The sequence below is a fragment of the Rhinolophus ferrumequinum genome, chromosome X (genome assembly GCF_004115265.2).
Source record: "Rhinolophus ferrumequinum isolate MPI-CBG mRhiFer1 chromosome X, mRhiFer1_v1.p, whole genome shotgun sequence".
NCBI classification, from domain to species: domain Eukaryota; kingdom Metazoa; phylum Chordata; class Mammalia; order Chiroptera; family Rhinolophidae; genus Rhinolophus; species Rhinolophus ferrumequinum.
The window spans coordinates 113,711,125-113,731,977 of record NC_046284.1 but is presented as its reverse complement, the minus strand read 5'-3'; the positions used below and the strand labels follow the sequence as shown (position 1 = coordinate 113,731,977).

Here is a 20,853-nt window from a genome sequence, read left to right as displayed (position 1 = left end):
GCACATATTTTCTCCCAGTCTGTGGCCTGTCTTTTTTATACTCTTAATGGAGTCTCACAGAGCAAGATTTTTAAAAATTTTGATGAAGTCCAACTTATTGATTTTTTTTTTCTTGTATGGCTTGTGCTTTTCGTGTTGCATCGAAAAGCTCTTCAGCAAGCCCTAGGTACTGAAGATTTTCTTTTATGTTTTCTTCTAAAAGTTTTTATAATTTTACACTCTACCTTTAAATTGGTGGTCCATTTGTGTTTTTATATAAGATGTGAGGTTTGGGTCAAGGTTCTTTTTTTGTCTATGGATGTTGAATTGCTTCAGCACTGTTGGCTGAAAAAGGCTATTCTTTCTCCATTGACTTGCTTTTGAACCTCTGTCAAAAATAAGCTGACTGTACTAATGTGAGTCTGTTTCTGGGTTCTCTGTTGTCTTCCATTGATCTACGTATGTGTCTTTCCCTCTGCCAATACCACACAGTTGTGGTTACTGTCTACATTGCTTGATACTATACCTGTATATAAATCTTCTATTTCTTCTCCCACTTTGTTATTTTTCAAAATTGTTTCAGCTATTCTAATTCCTTTGACTTCATTATAAATTTTAGAATAATTTTGTCTTGAATTATAGAAAATCTTGCTAAGATTTCGACAGAAATTGTAATAAACCTTTCTATCAATCTGGGGAGAGTTGACGTCTTTAGTATGTTGAATCTTCCAATCCATGAATATGAGGTGTGATCGAACAATATGGTGAATGTTTAAATTAAAAAATTTATTACAGTAAAAGATACATTGCCCTTAATTCCCCTTTAAATACTCCCCCTCGCTTCGAACACACTTATCCCATCGTTCTTGCCACTGTCTGAAGCAGTTCTGGAAGTCCTCTTTCATGAGTGTCTTTAGTTGCACTGTCGTGGCTGCTTCAATGTCCTGAATCCATTCAAAAGGTTTACCTTTCACGGTCATTTTGACTTTAGGAAAGAGTCAGGAGTCACACGGTGCCAGCTCCAGTGAATAAGGTGGATGAGGACACACCGTAATGTTTTTATTTGACAGAAATTGCCGTATACCAGAAGCAATGTGTGACACAGAACGTTGTCATGATGGAGGATGATTTATAGCACACTTTAAAACACACCTTCTCTCAACCATAGTTCACACCCAACTGACTGCACCAAACAAGCTGAAACTTGTCACTTGTTAACTAAGGTTCATCGTGCCATTTCCCATGTTGAAGGTCCCTGCCTTTCCGTTGGATGGCACTCAGCAGCAGCATTCACTGTATTTTGTGATCACAACAGAAAGTCTCCGTGTCACACATTGCTTCTGGTATGGCAATTTCTGTAAAACAAAAACATTATAGTGTGTCCTCATCCACCTTTATTCACTGGATCTGGCATGTTGCGAACTCTGGCTCTTCCCCAAAGTCAAAATGACCATGAAAGGTAAATGTTTTGAATCGATTCAGGACATCGAGGCAGCCACGACAGCGCAACTAAAGACACTCATGAAAGAGGACTGCCAGAACTGCTTCAGAAAGTGGCAAGAAAGGTGGGATAAGTGTGTTTGAAGTGAGGGGGAGTATTTTGAGGGGGATTAATAGCAATGTGTCTTTTACTGTAATTCTTTTATTTAAGCATTCACTGTATTTGTGATCACACCTCATGATTTATTTCTCCATTTATTTAGATCTTATTTCTTTTTATCAGTGTTGTATAGTTTTCAGCATGTGAATTCTGTATGTGTTTTGATATATCTAAGGATCTCAGTTTGAATCTTTGTAAATGATATCATTTTTTATTCTGATTTCCAAATGTTATTATGTTGAAATACCATTAATGATTGTATATTAATCTTCTATCCTACAAACTCACTTCTATACATCTGAAATAACTTATTAGTTGTAGGAGTCTTTTTGTAGATTCCTTGGGATTTTCTACATAGACCTTCATGTCATCTGCAAATACGGATAATTCCATTTCTTCCTTTTCAAGATGTGTGCCTTTTATTTCCCTTTCTCACATTATTGTGCTGGCTAGCACTTCCAGCACTTTGTTGAAAATAGTGATGAGAGTAGAAATTCTTGTTTTGTTCCTCCTAATCTTAGGAAGGAAAACACTGTTTTTCATTAAATATGTTAGCTGTAGATTTTTTTGCAGAGATTCTTTATCAGGTTGAGGAAGTTCACCTCTATTCATAGTTTTCTGAGTTTTTATCATGAATGGGTGTTGAGTGTTATCAGGTGCTTTTTCTACATCAATTGATATGGTCGTGTGATTTTTCTTCTTTCACCTGTTAAGATGGTGGATTACGTTGATTGATTTTTGAATATTGAATCAGTCTTGCATCTTTGGAATGAACTCCTCTTGGTCATGATATATGTAGCTGAATTATATTTGCTGATATTTTGTTAAAAGAGTTTGCATCTATATTCAAGAGGGATATTGTGTCCACTTTCTGTCTTGCTAGGCTGCCTCTTTCCAAGTTCTTTGATTGGAGAGCAGGATTTTGGGAGAAGTTTTTTGGTCTGCCCTCATTGGCATTTATGGATTGCCAACTTCTCTATTGTCCATCTATGAAGCAAAAATGAAAACCCAGAGCATTCACTGTTATATGTTTCCCTGGGTGCCAAGTTCCCTAGTTGGTTTGCTGTCTTCATTCCATTTTTTGGAGTCATCTTATGTTTGTTTTACACATTATGTCCAGGGTTTTAACTGTACATACTTAATAGGAGGAATAGAGAGAAGTGTGTCCTGAAACCAAAATCCAGTTTATGCATTTTTAAAAGTAGATTTTAAGTAGATTTAAAAAAATAATCTTTAAATTTGTTGGGGAAGGGAATATGTATGTCTTCTACAGATTAGTAGAGTGGCTAGCATAGAGTATATTCTCTGAATATTAATCAGATCTCTACAGTGGGGACAGTGCATTCCAGTTCCGTTGCTCTGGCCTAGAACCCATCTCCCAGTGATTACAAATATGTGTGTTTTTCTAGGGGAATTTAAATTGCCATTTTGCTCTGAGAATTCAGTATTTCTTGCTGTAGGATATAAGGTTGTAGGTCATACAACCATGTTGATTTTTTATCCAAACTATGGACAGTTTCGAGGGGGGTAAAAAGGGTGCTAAGAATAATTAGGGCCAGGCAAGTTGTGTAGGCGGGGACTGTAATGGGCAAAGTGGGACATATGGTCACCCTACTTAAACGTTTTCTGTGAATTTACTATTGACTCTATTTGGGAATAGTAGTATTAAAACATTTCTGTGTATTTCTCAAGTGCTACAGATGTATGTGCAGGCTCACACACATACACACTCAGGCACTCATGCCTAATAATGAAGGAGTACCGGAGAGTTCTGTAGGTTGGCTCAGTTAATGCAGGATCTTTGCTAAAGAGAATGTTCTTCTACTTTTTTTCCTTCAGACTTGTCCACAGGGGCCACCTGCAGGTCTCTTAAATGCCATTAATGCTTACCCAAAAAGGGCATTCCAGTTAATGTGGTTTGCCAGGAAGAAATATTTATTAAAATGTCTTGGAATAAAGGGAATGCAAAGTGTTCGAAAAGGCCCAATTCACAACTTTTCTTCAAGTTACAAAATGGGAATTACTTCAAGTGTAAATAATTCATCCCAACAAATTTGTTTCTTTTGGTGTGTGCCTGCCTGCCTGCTTGCAAATGTATGGTTTTATTTGTGGAGCCCTATGACGTTAGACCCTTGTTAGTTGAGCACTTCTCATGAATCAGAGATTTCTGACAAGGGTCCAGGGTCCAGACCTCTAAGTTCTGTTTCACTGAACTCTTTGTACCTTTTTGTAGACAGTCTTCCAAGCAGAAGAAGGCTATTCAAACTGCTATCCGCAAAAATAAAGAGGCGAATGCGGTGCTGGCTCGGTTGAACAGTGAACTCCAGCAGCAGCTCAAGGTAAGGGGCTTCCCAAAGTGGGATTGTCAGGCTTTCCACCTGGTTGTTTTGTTCTGTTTTGACCATTGGCCGAGCATCTGGTTCTATTCCTCTTGGTGAGACTTGCCTCTTTGTTCTCAGACTCCTTTGGAGGGCAGAGCATTGCTGTACTTAAGTGTCATGGGTTGGTTCTTGGGTGCTTAGTGGAAGACTAGTGACTAATATGTGGACTGCATATTGTGTGTCAATTAAAGAGCAGAGACTCTATTACAAAGGCTGTTTGAAGCATTTTTTCTTGTCCCAAGCGTCTGGGTAAACCCTTAATTGTTTAGGTCTGCCCTGAATGACGCCATACTTATTTCAGTGGAAGAGGTTGGCTCTGATACTATCAAAGGCTGCCTCCTCCCCTGATATCTTGGAAATGGTGCCAGATCACCTTGTTGAGGACGTCACCCGTCTTTATTGCCTGTTTCTCTTCACTATTAGTCTTCCGTGTATCAGCTTTCCAGGGCTGCCACAACAGTACTACACTCGGTGGTCTCCGAGCTCTGGAGGCTGAAAGTCTGAAATCGGGTGTCAGCACAGCCACGTGTCCCTCCGAGGGCTGTCGGGCGGATGCTGCCTCTCGTCTTCCCAGGGTCTGCTGGTGGCGGGCAGCTTGGCGTTCATTCCTTGGCTTGTAGACGCGTCACTCCAGTCTCCGCCTTCGCTCCCCCAGGGCTTTCTTTCTGTGTCTCTCTCTGTCCAAATTCCTCTTCTTATTGTGTCCTCTTCTTATAAGGACACATGTCATTGGATTAGGGCCTGGCCTAATCTAGTGTAACTTTATTTTAACCAAATTACATCCTCAAAGATCCTATGTCCATGTAAGGTCACATTCACAGGCACTGGAGGTTAGGACTTAAACATATCTTTTTAGGGAACACAGTTCTGCACACTGTGTCCCCTCCCCTGATCTCTACTGGGTCATTTCCATCCACGTGTGCACACGCTCTGGTAGTGTCCCTCATCGTGACTCCACATCCTGTGCAGCTAATGCTGACCTCTGGTCTTCTTCACAGCCACGATTCTTAGTAGTTCTTTTTATTTCCCATCTCTGCTTCCTCACCAACAGTTTTCACTCCCTCCATTTCAGTGTGGCTTCACTCTCCACCACTCACACCCCTCTCAATGGCCAATTCCAATGGGCCTGTTTTATTATTATTTGAATTCAGAATTATCTATGCAATTGGCCATTCCCTCCTCTGAAGTTACTTTTCTAACTGACATGTGGGAAACTAGACTTGGCTCTCCTTCACCAGTGCTTCCTCCTTAGCATTCTCTGCTGTCTCTTCCTTCTTCGATTTCTCTTTTGTTACCCATCCCCCAACCTTTGCCCCAGTATTTCATTATGTATATTTTCAAGCATACAAGAAAGTTGAAACCATCATACAGTAAATACTTTGATAGCCACCACTTTGGTTCTACCATTAACATTTTCCTGTACTTGTTTTATCACCTATCTATTCCTTTATCCATCCTTCTTGTCCATCAGTCCATCTTATTTTCAACATATTTCCAAATAAATTGAAGACATCTGTGCATGTCCTCTAAATATTCTAGCATGCATATCATTTACTAGAGTTCAGTATTTTTACAGGTTTTTCTTATGATGTAAATTTTGCATACAATGAATGCACAAATCTTGCGGGTACGTTTGCTGGGTTTTTAACAAACGCGTACACTTACGAAACCCAAATGCCTTTCAGGATATAGAACATTCCCATCATTCCGGGAAGCTCCCTCTTGCTCCTTCCCAGTCATTTCCTGCCCCATTCGCACTGAGGTAACCACTCTTCTAAATTTTTGATGGCATTGTGTTGCCTATTCTATAACTTTATGGAAATGCTGTCCTCTAACATGTACTTTTGTGTAAAACTTTTTACTTAGTGTTATGTTTTTGAAATTCACTTACAGTGTTGCATGTGTCAGCAATCTGCTCCTTTTTATTGCTGAGTATTCTGTTGAGGGAATATGCCACAATTTGGTTATCAATTCTCCCATTAATGGACACGTGAGCTGTTTCCAGTTTTTGGCTATTTTGTATAAAAGTGCGTTCTTGAATAAGTCTTTGTGTGGAATACATTCTCATTTCTCTGGGGTAAATACCTAGGATTAGGATTAGTGGATATTATAATATGGTGACTTGTGTGATTCGTTTTATTAAAACTGCTAGAGCTCTTTCCAAAGTAGCTGTAGCACTTTGTACTGCCCCCACTAATGTATGAGTGTTCCAATTGTTCCACATCCTCGCCAACATTTGGTATTATTCTTTTAATTTTAGCCAGTCTTGTGGTGATTTATTTTTTATTTTGCATCTCTTTGATGCTTACGTTGAGCACTTTTCTATGTGATTATTTACCTGTCATATATTTTTTTTTATGAAGTGCTTTTTAAAATTTGGGGCCATTTTTTAAATTGAGTTTTTAGTCTTTTGTGTGTGTGTGGAGTTGTAGGTAGATGCTTTTTATATTATCTTGGTTACCAGTCCTTTGTCAGATGTATGCTTTATGAATGTTTTCTTCCAGTCTTTGTTTTACCTGTTCATTTTCTTAACTGTATCTTTTCATAAATAGAAGTTTTTAATTTTGATAAAGTGTAATTTATTGTATTTCTCTTTTTAAAATAAGTATTTTTCAATTACAGTTGGCATACAATATTATACTACTTTCTAGGTGTACAACATAGTGATTACAACTAGGTGTACAACATAGTGATTAGACATTTATATAACTTACAAAGTCATCACCCCGATAAACCTAGTACCCATCTGACACCATACATAGTTATTACAATATTATTGACTATATTCCCTATGTTGTACTTTACATCCCCATGACTGTTTTGTAACTACCAATGTGTACTTCTTAACCCCTCCTTCTTTTTCACCCACCACCTAACCCGCCTCCTATCTGGCAACCTTCAAAGTGCTCTCTGTATCTATGAGTTTGTTTCTGTTTCTGTTTTGTTTGTTTATTTAGTTTGTTCTTTAGATTCCACATGTAAGTGAAATCATATGGCATTTGTCTTTCTTTGTCTGACTTACTTCACTCAGCACAGTACCCTCTAGGTCCATCCATGTTGTTGCAGATGGCAAGATTTCATTGTTTTATTATGGCTGAGTAATACTCCATTTTATATATACGAAGTCAGACAATTAAGTTCGTGAACTCACCCTAGAAAAAGTGCTACATACCTTATTGCTGAATATCACTGCGGTCACCTTCGAAGTACTCCCCTTGGGAAGCTATGTACCGACACCAGCGCCTAGTCCAAGCAATTTTGGAACTGGTTTTCTGGAATGGCCATCAGAGCTGTCATCATATAACCCTTGATGTCCTGAATGTCATCAAAATGTCTTCTTTCCAATATTTCCTTTCTCTTCGGGTAAAGAAAGAAGTCTTTGGGGGCCAGGTCAGCTGAGTAGGGAGGGTGTTCCAATAGTTATTTGTTTACTGGCTAAAATCTCCCTCCCAGACGCTGCTGTGTGAGCTGGTGCATTGTCGTGAGGCAAGAGCCATGAATTGTTGGAGAAAAGTTCAGGTTGTCTAACTTTTTTACGCAGCCTTTTCAGCCCTTCCAAATAGTAAACTTGGTTAACTGTCCAGTTGGTACAAATTCGTAATGAATAATCCCTCTGATATCAAAAAAAGGTTATCAACATCATTGCTACAAGCTCGTGAACTTAATTGTCAGACCTCATGTACACCTCTCTTTATCCATTCATCCATTGATGGACAGCCAGGTTACCTCCACATCTTGGTTATTGTAAATAATGCTGCCATGAACATGGACATGCAGATATCCCTCTGAGGTCTTGATTTCATTTCCTTTGATATATACCTAGAAATAGGATTGCTGGATTATGTGATAGTTTTTTGTTTTTTGAGGAGCATCCATATTGTTTTTTTAGTAGTCGCTCTGCCAATTTATATACCCACCAACAGTGCCAAGGGTTCCCTTTTCCTCGCGTCCTTGTCAACACTTATCTCTTGTCTTTTTGATAATAACCATTCTAACAGGTATGAGGTGATATCTCATGGTGGTTTTGGTTTGCATTTCTTTCACAATTAGTGGTGTTGAGTACTGGTTGACCATTTGTTTTGGTATGGTGTGTTTCTATTTTCTTTTGTTTCAGTATTCTTTTTGATTTCCCTTTTTATTTATTTGTTTTTTTGACTCATTGTTTGTTCAGGTGTATGTTGTTTAATTTCCACATACCTGTGAATTTTCTAACTTTTCTCCTGTTAATTGGTTTCTAGTTTCATACATAACATTATGGTTGGAAAAGATACTTGGTGTGATTTCAGTCTTCTTAAATTTGCCAATATTTGTTTTGTGACTTATCATATGATATATCCTGGAGAATGTTTCATGTGTGCTTGAAAAGAATATGTATTCTGCTACTGTTGGATGGAATGTTTTGTATATGTCCGTTAGGTCCATTTGGTTTAAAGTATGGTCCAAGTCCAACATTTCCTTACTGATTTTCTGTCTGGATGATACACTCATTGTTGACAGTGGGCCATTGAAGTCCCCTATTAATATTGTCTATTTCTTCCTTCAGATCTGTTAGTATTTGCTTAATATCTTTAGGTGCTGTGATGTTGTGTACATATCTATTCACGATTGTTATGTTTTCTTGATGAATTAACTCTTTTCACATAATATAATGACCTTCTCTGTCTCTTGTTACAGTTTTCATTTAAAGTCTATTGTGCAGTATAAGTATAGCTAACCCTGTTATCTTTTGGTGTCTACTTCATGAAATATCTTTTCCATCCCTTTACTTTGAGCCTATGTGTGTGACCTGCAAGCTGGAGTGAGTCTCTTGGATTATTTTGGTTCCCTTATGAAAAATGTAATGAACATATAAGTATAGCTTTATTTCTGGGTTTATATTCTGTTCCATTAATCAATTTGTTGATCCTTATACCTGTACCAGGCAGTCTTGATTAGTGTTGCTTTATAGTAAGTCTTGAAATCAGGTAGCGTAACTTTTTCAACCTGATTTCTTTCAAGATTCCTTTGAATATTTTGGGCCCTTTGATTCATGTAAATTTTAGAATTGGTGTGTCCTTTGCTACTCAGTAACCTGCTAGGATTATGACTGGGTTTGCATTGAATCTATTGACTAGTTTAAGGAGAATTTACATCTAAACAATGTTGTGTCTGCCAATCTGTGAGCAGACTGCATCTCTCCATTTATTTAGATTTTGTAAAATTCCTGTCAGTGGTTCTTAGTATACAAAGTATTACATATCTTTTGTTAAATTCCCAGTATTTTGTGATATTGAATTTTAAATGATCAATTGTGGTATTGAATTTTTTGTGGCATTAAATTTTTTTTGCAAATTGAATTGTATTTTTAAATTTCATTTTCTAATTGAGTTTATGAATGTCACAGAATACAAAGTCAACACACAGAAAGCAATAATTCCTATATATAAGCAATGAACAACTGGTAGTGGAAATTTGAAAAAAATAACCATTCACAATGGCTTGCCCCCTCCCCCAAATGTATACTTAGGTATTATACAGTAATCAAAACACACAGGATCTGCATACTGAAAACTATAAAGTGCTGCTAAAAGAAATCCAAGAAGACCAAAATAAATGAAGAGGCATCTGCTATTTGTGGATTGGAAGATTTAACATAGTAGTGATGTTTTCTCCAAAGTAATCTATAGATTAAATGCAATACCAGTGAAAATCCCAGCAGGACTTTTTGTAGGTATAGACCAGCTAATCCTCTAACTTACATGTAAGGGCCAAGGGACTAGAATAGCTAAAACAAATTTGAAAAAGATGGACAATATGGAGGAATCGTTTTAATATCAAACTTCATGCATAGATCAGTAGAGCAGGATAGAGAGTCCTGAAATATACCACATGAATACATCCATTTGATCTTTGACAAAGGCATGAAATCAATTCATGGAGAAGGGATAGTCTTTTTAACAAATTGTTTTGTAATAATTGGTCTTCCATATGTAAAAAAATGAACCTTGATTTAAACCTCACTACCCTATACAAAGATTGTGAAATGAGTCATAGATGCAAATGTAAAACATAAAGGTATAAAATTTTTAGAAGAAAATACAGGAAAAAATCTTCATGACGTGGGGTTAGAAATGACACCAAAAGCACAATCTATAAAAAAAAAAATCAATAAATTGGACTTCATCAAAATTAAAAACTTGCTCTGCCAAAAACACTGTCAAGAGAATTAAGAGACAAGCTACAGATTGGGATAAAACATTTATGACCCACATATTTTACAAAGTACTTGTATCTAGATTATATAAAGAACTCTTAAAACTCAATAATAAGAATTTTCAAAACTCAACTCAAAAATGGACAAAGGACTTGAATAGATGCTTCACCAAAGAGGATATAATAATGGCATATAAACATGTGAGAAGATAATTCAGCATCATTAGCCATTAGGGAAATGCAAATGAAAACCATGATTACATACCGCTGCACACGTACTGTAATTGCTAAAACAGAAAATAGTGGTAACACCAAGTGCTGGCAACTGGAACTCTCATGCATTGGTGATGGGAATGCAAAATGGTACCCCATTCTGAAAAATCATTTGGCAGTATCTTAATGAAGTTACATATACACTTACCATATGACCCAGCAGTCCGACTCCTGGATATCTACCTTAGAGAAATGAAAACTTATGTTTACTCAAAAACCTGTACATGAATGTTCATTGTAGTTTTATGGTATAGCTACAACCTGGAAACAATCCAAATGTCCTTCAAAGGATGAATGGATAAACTCTGGTACATTCACACAGTGGAGTAGTACTCAGCAGTAAAAAGGAATGATGCACACAACTTGGATGAACCTCAAAGACACGATGCTGAGTGAGACAAGTCAGTGTCAAAAGGTTATGTACTGCATGACTCCTTTTACTTGACATTCTTGAAAAAACAAAACTATAGTGCTGGAAAATAGGCCAGTGGTTGTCCGGGGTTACGTATGAGGTGAGAGTTTGTATATGAATGAGTAGGATCAGAGAGCTTTTTGCTTATTGGAAATGTATTGCATCCTCTTTGTGGGTATGTGTCGGTGCATGTGTTAAAATTTATAGAACTGTTCACTAAAAGAAAAAAGTCAATTTTAGCGTATGATAATAAAGAATAAAATTATTTTTAAAATGTTAAACTTCATTCTGTTTTATGAATCTTTGTATGTGACCTTATTTTTATTTTGTACTTTATTTGGTTTTGTTTTTCCTTCCTTCTCTCTCTCCTTTGGTGTACGTCAGTTTCATCCATCGGTCTCTATACTGGTAAGGCCTTTTAATTTGGAAACCCATATTCTTCAGTTCTGAGACTTTTCTTTACTTTTGTTGCTGTTGATTATCCCTCCCTGCCATTTTCACTGTTCTCCCTTGCTGATGTTTTTCAGACATTGGACTTCTTAGTTCAGTTCTTTAAATTTTTTTTTTGTCTTCTTTGTCGTCTTTGTCTTCGTCGTCTTCGTCTTCATTGTCGTTGTCATCGTTGTCTTCTCCTTCCTCCTCCTCCTCCTTACTTAATTTTAAATTCTAAATATCCCCTTGTTTAATAAAGTTCATTTTTTGTTCTGTTTCTTTTTGATGGTATCCTATTCTTGTCTCATTGTTGTAATATCTTCTTTTGATGATAGTGTTTTCCTTCTTCCTGAATACTTGCTTTTTTTATTTTGTTGTGTGTATTTCTCATTCGATGCTTTCCTTTAATATTTGATGGTCCTTCTTTGCTTATATTTAGAAGGAGTGTGAAAACACTCATTGGAAGTTAATAGCATGTTTTGGGACCCTCTCTTTTACCTTTTCAAGGAATAAATCTTCAGCGTTCTGCCATGGTGGCAGAAAGGATCTGGAAATATAATTGCTTCTGAAGCAGACTTTCAACCAATACTTATTTTAGCGAGTCCTCCTGCCCTCTTTCAGGCCTACTTTCATAGGTATCTGGTGCTGCCATTTTGAGTATTTCAGGGATTATTCTGGGTAAAATCAGGTTGGTTCTTTTTTTTATCTTCATGCTTACTTTACCGTTCAGTTTTCTTTACTTGATCTGTGACTGAAAAACTTCCAGGTCTGGTGAATGCAAGTCTGATTAACCATCAAAACAGAGCTCTACTCACAGCCTCTCAATCAACTCCCAAACTCTTCAGTTTACAAATGCAGAACCCCTTGAATAAAGAGGCATCTGGGTCCCCAGAAGGAATGACCCCATTATGCAGCCAAAATTTTATACTGTTAATCTTTCTCCTAGGCTTTCCCAAAGAAACCTGTGACTATTTGTCAGGGTGACTGTGCACTGGGGAAAGGGAATAATCAGATTTTATGGGGATTACTGGACACTGGTTCTGAACTAACACTAATTCCAGGAGACCCAAAATGTCACTGTGATGCACCAAGCAGAGTAGGAGCTTGTGGAGGTCAGGTGATCAGTGGAATTATAGCTTAGGTCCACCTCACAGTGGGTCCAGTGGATTCCTGAATCTTTGTGGTGATTTCTTCAGTTCCATAATGCTTAATTGGAAGAGACATATTCAGCAACTGGTAGAATCTCCACATTTATTTTTCTTGGATTTGCTAAGTCATTTACCATTCATCAGTTTGCCTTCCAGCTTACAAATTTTATTGCCATTACCTCTTTCCTTTTGCTTTCCCTGTCCTTGTGTGTCTGTGACTTGAAAATAATTTTTTTTTGTTTTTTTTTAGTAGCGTTCCAGAAGGGAATGAGTATGGTGCATGTGTTCAGTTCCATTTTACTCATAACCTCTATCTATATATTTTTTTGCTAGATGATGTCATATGGTCCTATGGCTTTGAAGACCATCCATAGCCTGGCGACCCTAAGTTTATATTTTAAGCCCTACTTCTCTTTCCTCCGAGTGCTAGACATCCATTTACAACTGCGTACTGAACTGTTTCTCCTAATGTATATAATATATACACCTCAGATGCTTAATTCCCCAGCCTCTCCTTGAAATGCCTATTTCTCATCTAGTCTTCTTTTTCTCAATGCCACTACCAGCACCCACTTGTTCAATTCAAAATCCCCTCCCTTCTCTCCTACATCAACTCTATGAACGAGTTTTATCTGTTCTAGATTCAAAATATATCCAGAATCCATCCACTTCTATCCATCTTCATGGCTGCTACCCTAATCGAAAATCTTTTCATTTTTTACCTGGGTCCATGCAGTGGCCTCCCAGCTGCTCCCTGCTTCCACTCTTGCCCCACTACTCAGTAGCCAGAGTGAAAAACTTGAATTCCAAATCAGGCCATGTGCTTTCTCTGATTCAGAGCCCTTTAGGCTGCACCCCTGCACTTTGAATGGTGTACACATTCCTTACTCTGCCCATAAGTCCCCTGCCTGACTCTCTGACGTCACCTCTTGCCAACATCTTTCTTGCTCCTTCTGCCCTGGTCACATAGATCTTTTTGTTCATCAAACACTAAGTTTGTTCCCTCCCTCAGGGTCTTTGCAGTTGCCATTTTGTCTCCCTGAATATCCTTCCCCCATGTCTTCACATGGCTCACCCCTCACTTCATTCAAGTCTTTGCTCAAATAGCATCACCTCCAAGAAGCCTTTTCTGACCGCCACCTCCACCTTTTCCCCAGATTCCCCATTACTCTCTGTTACATCATCTTACTTGTTTCCTTCTGAAAGTATCTTGTTCTTTAAATGTATTGTCTTTCTGTAGCCTTTCGAGTATAAGCCCTATGAGGGCATTGGTCTGATCTGTCTTGTTCTTTGCTGGTACCAGCAACCTAGAGCAAAATCATTGTAGATAGAGGTCAAAGACTGTTGGATGGGCAGGTGGGAAGCTGAGTGAATAAATGCTTGTTGAGTTGTATGCTAGCTGTTAGCATTTTGGTTCTTGTGGGGCATCTCAGAATTGAGCCTTTATATAGAACTCTTTCCCACTTTTATTCTACTTAAGAATGCCTTTATGTGTCCCCCTCTGTCCCTGCCAGTAAATCTGTGTTAGGGCTGAAACTTTGAATTCTCATATAGCATATTGTTGATCCTTTTTTCTGCCTTTCACCCAGAAGTCACACCTTCAGCTGTATTTTGTGCAGGAGCCTGGACGAGACTTTGGTGGAGGGATGACCAGTGTACTTTTTCATCCCTCAGACCTGTCTGAGTATGGTGCTGGATTAGAAACCAGAGGCTGAACTAGAAATTGAGTCCCTGGTGGCTTACTTCTTAGTATTAGGAGTCTGCTTTTGCTTTTCTACCGCCTCCTGATCAGTCTTTTCATTTTTAACATTCTCTGCCAGCCACTGATCCTGTTAAAAATGAGGGTGAGATTGAAGTGGCAGCGGGAGAGTGGGGGTGGGGTGGGGTGCTCAGTCAGTTTCATTTCATCATCTTCAGAAAGGAGTTGAGAGATTACAAAATGTGAAGCTTCCTTTGTGTAGTCACCAGCTGTAAACATGATACCTTCCAGTCTACCCATCCTTGAGCCTTATGGCACTTAAATCTTTGTAGGTCCAGTTATAAGTTTCTTTTTAATATCTGATGAAGTAGGGAATGAACCCAGGAAATGACCCCTTTGCTTTTTTTGTCTCTCTTCTCTCTGTTTTATACAACTCAGGAGGTTCATCAAGAACGGATTGCATTGGAAAACCAATTGGAACAACTTCGTCCAGTCACCGTGTTGTGATCACCTAAGGTCCAAGTAATATAGTGGGTGACCTTTTCTGCCAAGATCTTTCCTTCGAATGTTTCAATCCAACTACTTGTCATCTATGTTTGACTGTGTCAAAAGCTGTGAGCAGCGGAATAGAATCCATGTCACCTTTTCTCTTGTACTTCACTCATATGTTTTACTGTGGTGGAAAAATACAACTGATTATGACACTTGAAATTGTAATTATCCGTGGAATTTCTCTCCCATTCTTAAATACTTCCTCAAGGTGTTAGATGTTGCTCCTTACCAAAAATCAGTCTTCTAGCAAATAGCAATTTATAGCATTATTTATTTGAAGAATTTATGATTTGTACAAAACCTTATAACCAGTACCTTCAGGATGCTTGTTTTATTTTTGTATGTATATCATGTACAGTAGGTTGGTTTCCTGAATAATTGGAATTCTAACTGGATAGTCTTTGGCATGATGATAATAAAAACAAAAGCTAAAATAAAACAAAAGCATCAGATTTAGACTGGCGCTGTGCCCTCTACCACCACATGCCAAAAATTGCTTCTCTAGTGCCATTTTGATATTATATCTAGCTATAAATAATACATGACTATTGTTTTCTACTGAATGTCAAAGACTTACTGGGTCTTTACACCCCTGTAAAGTGGACATTTTGTCAGTGATCTGTTGAACTTGGCCCAGCTAGGCCGTCAACCCAGATAACTCAGTCCTTTCATGTACATTTTTGGACAAGAGCAATGTGCTTTAACTTGCCCAATCACATTAAATAAATAGTTGCCAGATCTCTACTTTTACCCTGCATGGGATAACACATCTGTAAATGCATGAATTTGGGAACTACACCTCAAATAGGAGAGTCTGATGAGACTGTTTGGATTGATAAATATTTGTTGTTTGAACCCAGTTATTCAAACGGGAAGAAGGGGGGGAATGGTTGTTACCAACAATCCAATGATCTCTGGTAATTATTTTTGTCTGTTATTTTAACTTGGATTGTGAGTGTATTATTGGGTATGAAGAAATAATGAAAGAAAGCCAATTCTGATACTGGATATACAACTATTTGGTTCTCTGTGCAGTGTACCCTTGGGAAATGATTGGTTTACATGCAGTCCAAAGGGGCCCAACTGACTCCAGCGTAAGTGCTGTTAAACAGTGAGCTCGAATTGCAGAAGTCAGTATCCTATAGAAATTCTGATAGCTGCTGCGTCTCCTGAGAGCTCAAGATGAAAGTGGGAATTGACCGGCCGTCACAGGGATCAGGGTACACCAGCTTTAACATCACTTTGAGAGATTGATGGCAAGAAATGCTGTCTCTTCAGCATTTTACTACTTCACCCATTCTTAGGATAGAGGGCTGGGGTGTGCCTAGGGTCCTTTTTGAAGTGGTTTAGGATAGGTTTGCAGCATGAGACTAAGCCATTGGTTTCAATAGAGTTGACAGCTTTTGGAAAAGTCGGAGTTTATTTAATACTTCCTTATTCCATTGGCAAGCTTTATCAATAGCTTAATGGCAGAAGAGAAAGGCTCAAACAGATGATGTTTTTCCAAGGAAAAAAACTTTGTTTATTCTGTTCTGCGCATATTAAAAGCTTTTGAATTGATTTGATTTTGAAAATCACAAATCTTGAATATTTCTCTATTCCCCTTTGTCTTCCCTTTTGGCTGCCTTTTTTTGTGTGTGTGGGGGGATCCCTGTAGGAAGGGTTTGGAATCCGTTTAAACCCTTCCTAAGATCATGAATGGGTCAGTGCAAAGTTAATCTCTTTTCCCATGTTCTGAGATCTGGGGGCTGCAACAAATTTTATCAACAGTGTCCTTGTTGCAGACATTTTATAGCATGTTTGCCTTTTGTTACATTCAATCCAGGAAAGACTAGTATGTGCACTTTATCTGATAATCTTCCAGCACATATACACTCACTCGAGATAGTAAGCAGACATATAAACTAAGGAATGTTACTCTATATCTTGCAGTTTTAAAATATTGACATGTCTTCCTCATTGAGCCAACGCCAGAGTGAGCCACATGAGGCTGGGGTTTTGTTTACTAGGCTTTAGTTTTCATGAAAAAACAAACAAACTTGCATTGGACAATCAAAGCCCCATGAGTTGCGCAGTCTCACTAATACTTTCAAGTGGGCATTGCATGAAAGCACACACCAATAATAATCTATACCCAACTTTTGTGACTGGGCTTATAGTGACCACAGTTTATTAGTAGCTTAGAAGTGGATTAAAAAACAAATACAAACACATACACATACTTATACTTACATATTATTATTACCTAACGAGTGCTCATCCTGTATCTGTTTTTTTAGGATGTGCACTTTCGATTTAGGACTATAACTCCTGATAATGTCTCTCTGAGCCTTTACTGTGATTTATAGGAAGGCTGGGTTATTGAAATCACCATTATACCTCTTCTATGATACTACTCCAAAATTAGACATGCTTGTTGGGCAGAATTCTGTGGACAGAAGGCCAGTGTTGCCTCCATCTGTGGGGATTTAATAACCTTGTTGTTAAGTGGTCCTCTCCGTAGGGGTCCTGTATTCCCAAGGATGAAAGCACAATAGGAGTTGAAAGCAGTTGTATTGGGTACCTCAGTGTCTCTTGTGTGTGGCATATTGCTTTTGCAACCTCCCTCTCCGGCAGACATGAAGCAAACCCAAAAGGTAGATATCTGGAATGGTGGTACATGTTGTCCTCCAGGCAGATATTTGTTTTAGTTGGAAGGATGTAATTGCTTTATTCATATTTGAGAAGTGCTTTGGGCCTGCCTGGGAGAGGAGGCAGTTTAACTGGAAGCTATGCCCATTTTCCTGTCACTGGAGAATAGGAATTCTGAGCTGAGAGGACCTGTACCCATCTCTTGCTGTTTGTGGGGAAACTGAGGCCCTGAGAAACCGCAGTTCCTAGCCCAAGAATCCATAGAAAGAGGTAACTACTGGCAGAGTTGGGCTGCCAGCATGATTTTATGGATTCTAAGTTAGGTCCTCTAGCCTCTAGCAGTGCTAAAATTAGATTAGAAGGGTTTCTTCTGTTTACCTAGTTGAATTTTATGTACTTAAAATATCAGTCTTAAAATATCAAAACATGTTTTAATGAGTTTTAGATCTAGATATTTCTCTTGGATTGATACAAAAAATAAAATCTGAAGGGAAAAATATGATTGAACTATTCTTCTGAACACCTCACCTTTCATGATGCAATAAATTACCGAGTTTCTTGGCAGAACTTTTAAGAGCTGTTGCTTTGAATAGATTCCATTCCTATATTCCTTATGGGAGTTTGTTTTTAAAATAGACTACTGTGATTGAAATGAACTCAATATGTAATAAGTTATAGTTTTCTTCAGTATATCTTTAGTTACTTGGGTTGCAAATGTTCAATTTCAGCATACTTTAGGGTGAGTGATCAAAAACATGAGTTTTCCTTTGATTTCCTACCAATGTCTGAACTATTATGATGCATTCTTCTCATATGTGACTTGATTCTGTAGTCTGCTTCTAGATGATATTGTCTATTTGTTAAGTGATCTCACAATCATGGTAATAATAGATGTATACTCATAAGATCAATAAGAAAATAATCAGGAACAGGGATGTGTTTCTTGCAATTAAGACAAGCTTTTACAAATGTCTTCTTCTAAGCTGTAGTTTGAAAGATCTCAATTGTAGTATAACGCCTTAGAGCTAAAAACATTTGTTCAACACAAAGTAGAATCACCCCTCCTGGCTAGATATCACCAAGGGAATGTGATTTTAAACATATAAAAAAATTTCAAATGTCATAGCAACCAGGTCTTTCTATAGTATTGACAAGTAGGACTCAGTAGGTTGTGGTTTGAAAATGATAAATGTGAACAGAATGAAATATCCGTTGAGGGGCCTTTTTCTCCTCTGGTTAGAATACTAGTAACTGGTTTCTCTTTCCAACTGGTTTATTCTGTTTCAAATGTACTCTTAAAACTGATCAAAGGATCACTTGAATTTACACTTTAGTTATTGGTGTTTTGTTATGGGTTTTTTGCATCATGACTCAGTGTGGTTCAAGTTCCTAGTAAGAAGTGGGAATTTGGGTCTTTGAAATCTTGAGCTGGCATACCTTGCTTCTTCTTCAGCACAAGCTAAGGGGGACTGCCCACCAATGCCAACAGATCACTCACTGAGGGATACTTGAGTGTGGGTCTTACTCTGCGAGCCACCCTGTTTTGCTGGTTTGCAGTGAGAAATGCATCTAGTTATGTGACCCAGCAACTGTAAGAACAGACATGGACGGCCAGACTTCCAAAGCAATGGCAGATTCTAAGAGCCGCTTCCCTCCTCAAAAATAGGCTTTCAGAGGCTGCCTTCCAAGCATTCCCTGAAACAGCCAGTCTGTTGTGTGAGCAAGACATTCCAGGTAGATAGTTGCTTTTAGGCTTCTATAGTTATTTTCTCCATTGACTAACACAGATGATATTAAAGGAACCTTTTCTAAAAGATATTGCAGGGTTTCAACTGAGAGGACTTGTTCCAGTTACAGGAGCCTTGCTTTGCTCTTAACATAGAGGAGTGTCTATTTTTTGTGTTTTGTGAGTTCTCCTATCTTGCTCTAAGCTAAGTTAATGGCTGTGTGAGGTTGAAGAAAGTGGGTTTATGACTGAAGACCAGAGAACACTGGCTTGAATTGGACTTTGGGGACCACAATAAGGAAACGTTCAGGTACCAGTTATGCCCTCAGGCATTCTGTTGGACAACAGGACTAGAGCCCAAAGCTCCTGCAGTTGATGCAATAACCCCATTGTCTGACGATTGGGTCAGCTGAGTTGTATTGTTTTGTTTTGTTTTAAGGCAGCTGGTGTGAGGGTTTCAGCTGCACCCACCTTGGGAGCCGAGCATACCCTTTTCTTTAGCACTACCATCCTTTCTGTCTTGAGCACAAATACGATGTTCAAGTGAGCCAAAGGCGGGAAGAGCCATTTTAGTTTTTGTAGCAGCGGGCCAGGAGAAATAATGAGCTGATGGTCTATTTTAACGTCGAAAGCAAACATGTATATTTTTTCACGACAGCTACATTGAACGGTAAAATGAGTAACAGCAAAATATATATTTGATGCCTTCTGTCTTTTCATGATAATGTGCTAACAAGTTGTGTTAATATTTTATTCAGCCAGAGCTTCATTCATTTGTTAAGCATTGGGAACATTATGTATATTGATCTTAAACATAAATATAGGGTATCCTATATTTGGATTGTGACTTGTAAACTCAAGCTAACCTTCCTGCCTCTTTTTCACACTTGTTGGAAAGTCTGTGAAGAACATAAGTTAAGAATCTCGAACTTTGGAAAATGTACATGATGTGAAACTGAGGTGCTCTGTTAAAAATAAATGTATGATAACTAAGTGTGGCTTTTATAGAGTCTTGGTGTCAGTATATTTATGGTCTGCATTTGGTCTTGTGCTTTTAATGCAGGTGATATTAAAAGGAGCTGGAGGTTTTCTCAATTAAATCAAAGTCTGAGATTTGGTTATTTTCACCTCCTCGTGATCTATCTGAGCTAGTCCTTAAATATCTGTACACAGTACATACCGGGCAGTCATGGAAAATCATTGCTAATTCACAGTGCATTTTAAAGATCCACTGAATTGAAAACTTGGCTTGGGGTCAGGTTATTTGCTTTATCTTGTTGGTGTTCTTTTTGTTGAAAAATGTTCCCATCATAATGTCCTTAGTTGGAGTGGGGGCGAAGGGGAGGGATCAGGAAGAGTTGGCTTCTGACCAAGTAATCTGGCATCTCAGTTGCAGTTTCTTACATTTAAAATTTGAATATTTGTAGGAGGCACCAGTCTCCAACAGGTGGGGGTTTTACTCTGTAGTGTAGATGTAAATGTTGGGCCACACGTAGGCTGCTTCTGATCAGGTAGTTCTGAATGCCAGACTCACTCTGACATAGCATCCACGATTTGGCTCATAAGCTTAACACTGGAGATCACCAGGCCCTGAGCTTTCCCAAGTACTGGTGAGGGTCACCAGGTCACTCACTTCAGAGATGAAAGAGATCTGAGACCGTCTAGGCATGCGTTTCCCAAAATGTGTCCCCAGACCAGCAATCTCAGCGTCATCAGGGAACTTACTAGAAATGAAAGTCTTGGGACCCACCTCAGACTAACTGAGTCTGGAACTCGGGGAGAAGGCCTGGCAGTCCGGGTGTTAACAAGCCCTCCCAGTGACGCTGAT

General features: G+C 38.4%; 1 protein-coding gene across 6 annotated transcripts in view; it reads left to right on the top strand.

Annotated features, from left to right (window-relative positions):
- REPS2 (RALBP1 associated Eps domain containing 2) overlaps positions 1 to 20,030 on the top strand; it is a 207,795-nt gene extending 187,765 nt beyond the window's left edge. For all 6 annotated transcript variants that reach the window (XM_033109693.1, XM_033109675.1, XM_033109684.1 and 3 more), the window contains 2 exons: positions 3,813 to 3,918; positions 14,555 to 20,030. In XM_033109693.1, the coding sequence (XP_032965584.1) occupies positions 3,813 to 3,918; positions 14,555 to 14,623 (175 nt within the window). In that variant the 3' untranslated portion in view covers positions 14,624 to 20,030. The remainder of the gene's footprint in view (positions 1 to 3,812; positions 3,919 to 14,554) is intronic.
- Positions 20,031 to 20,853: the final 823 nt, after the last annotated feature.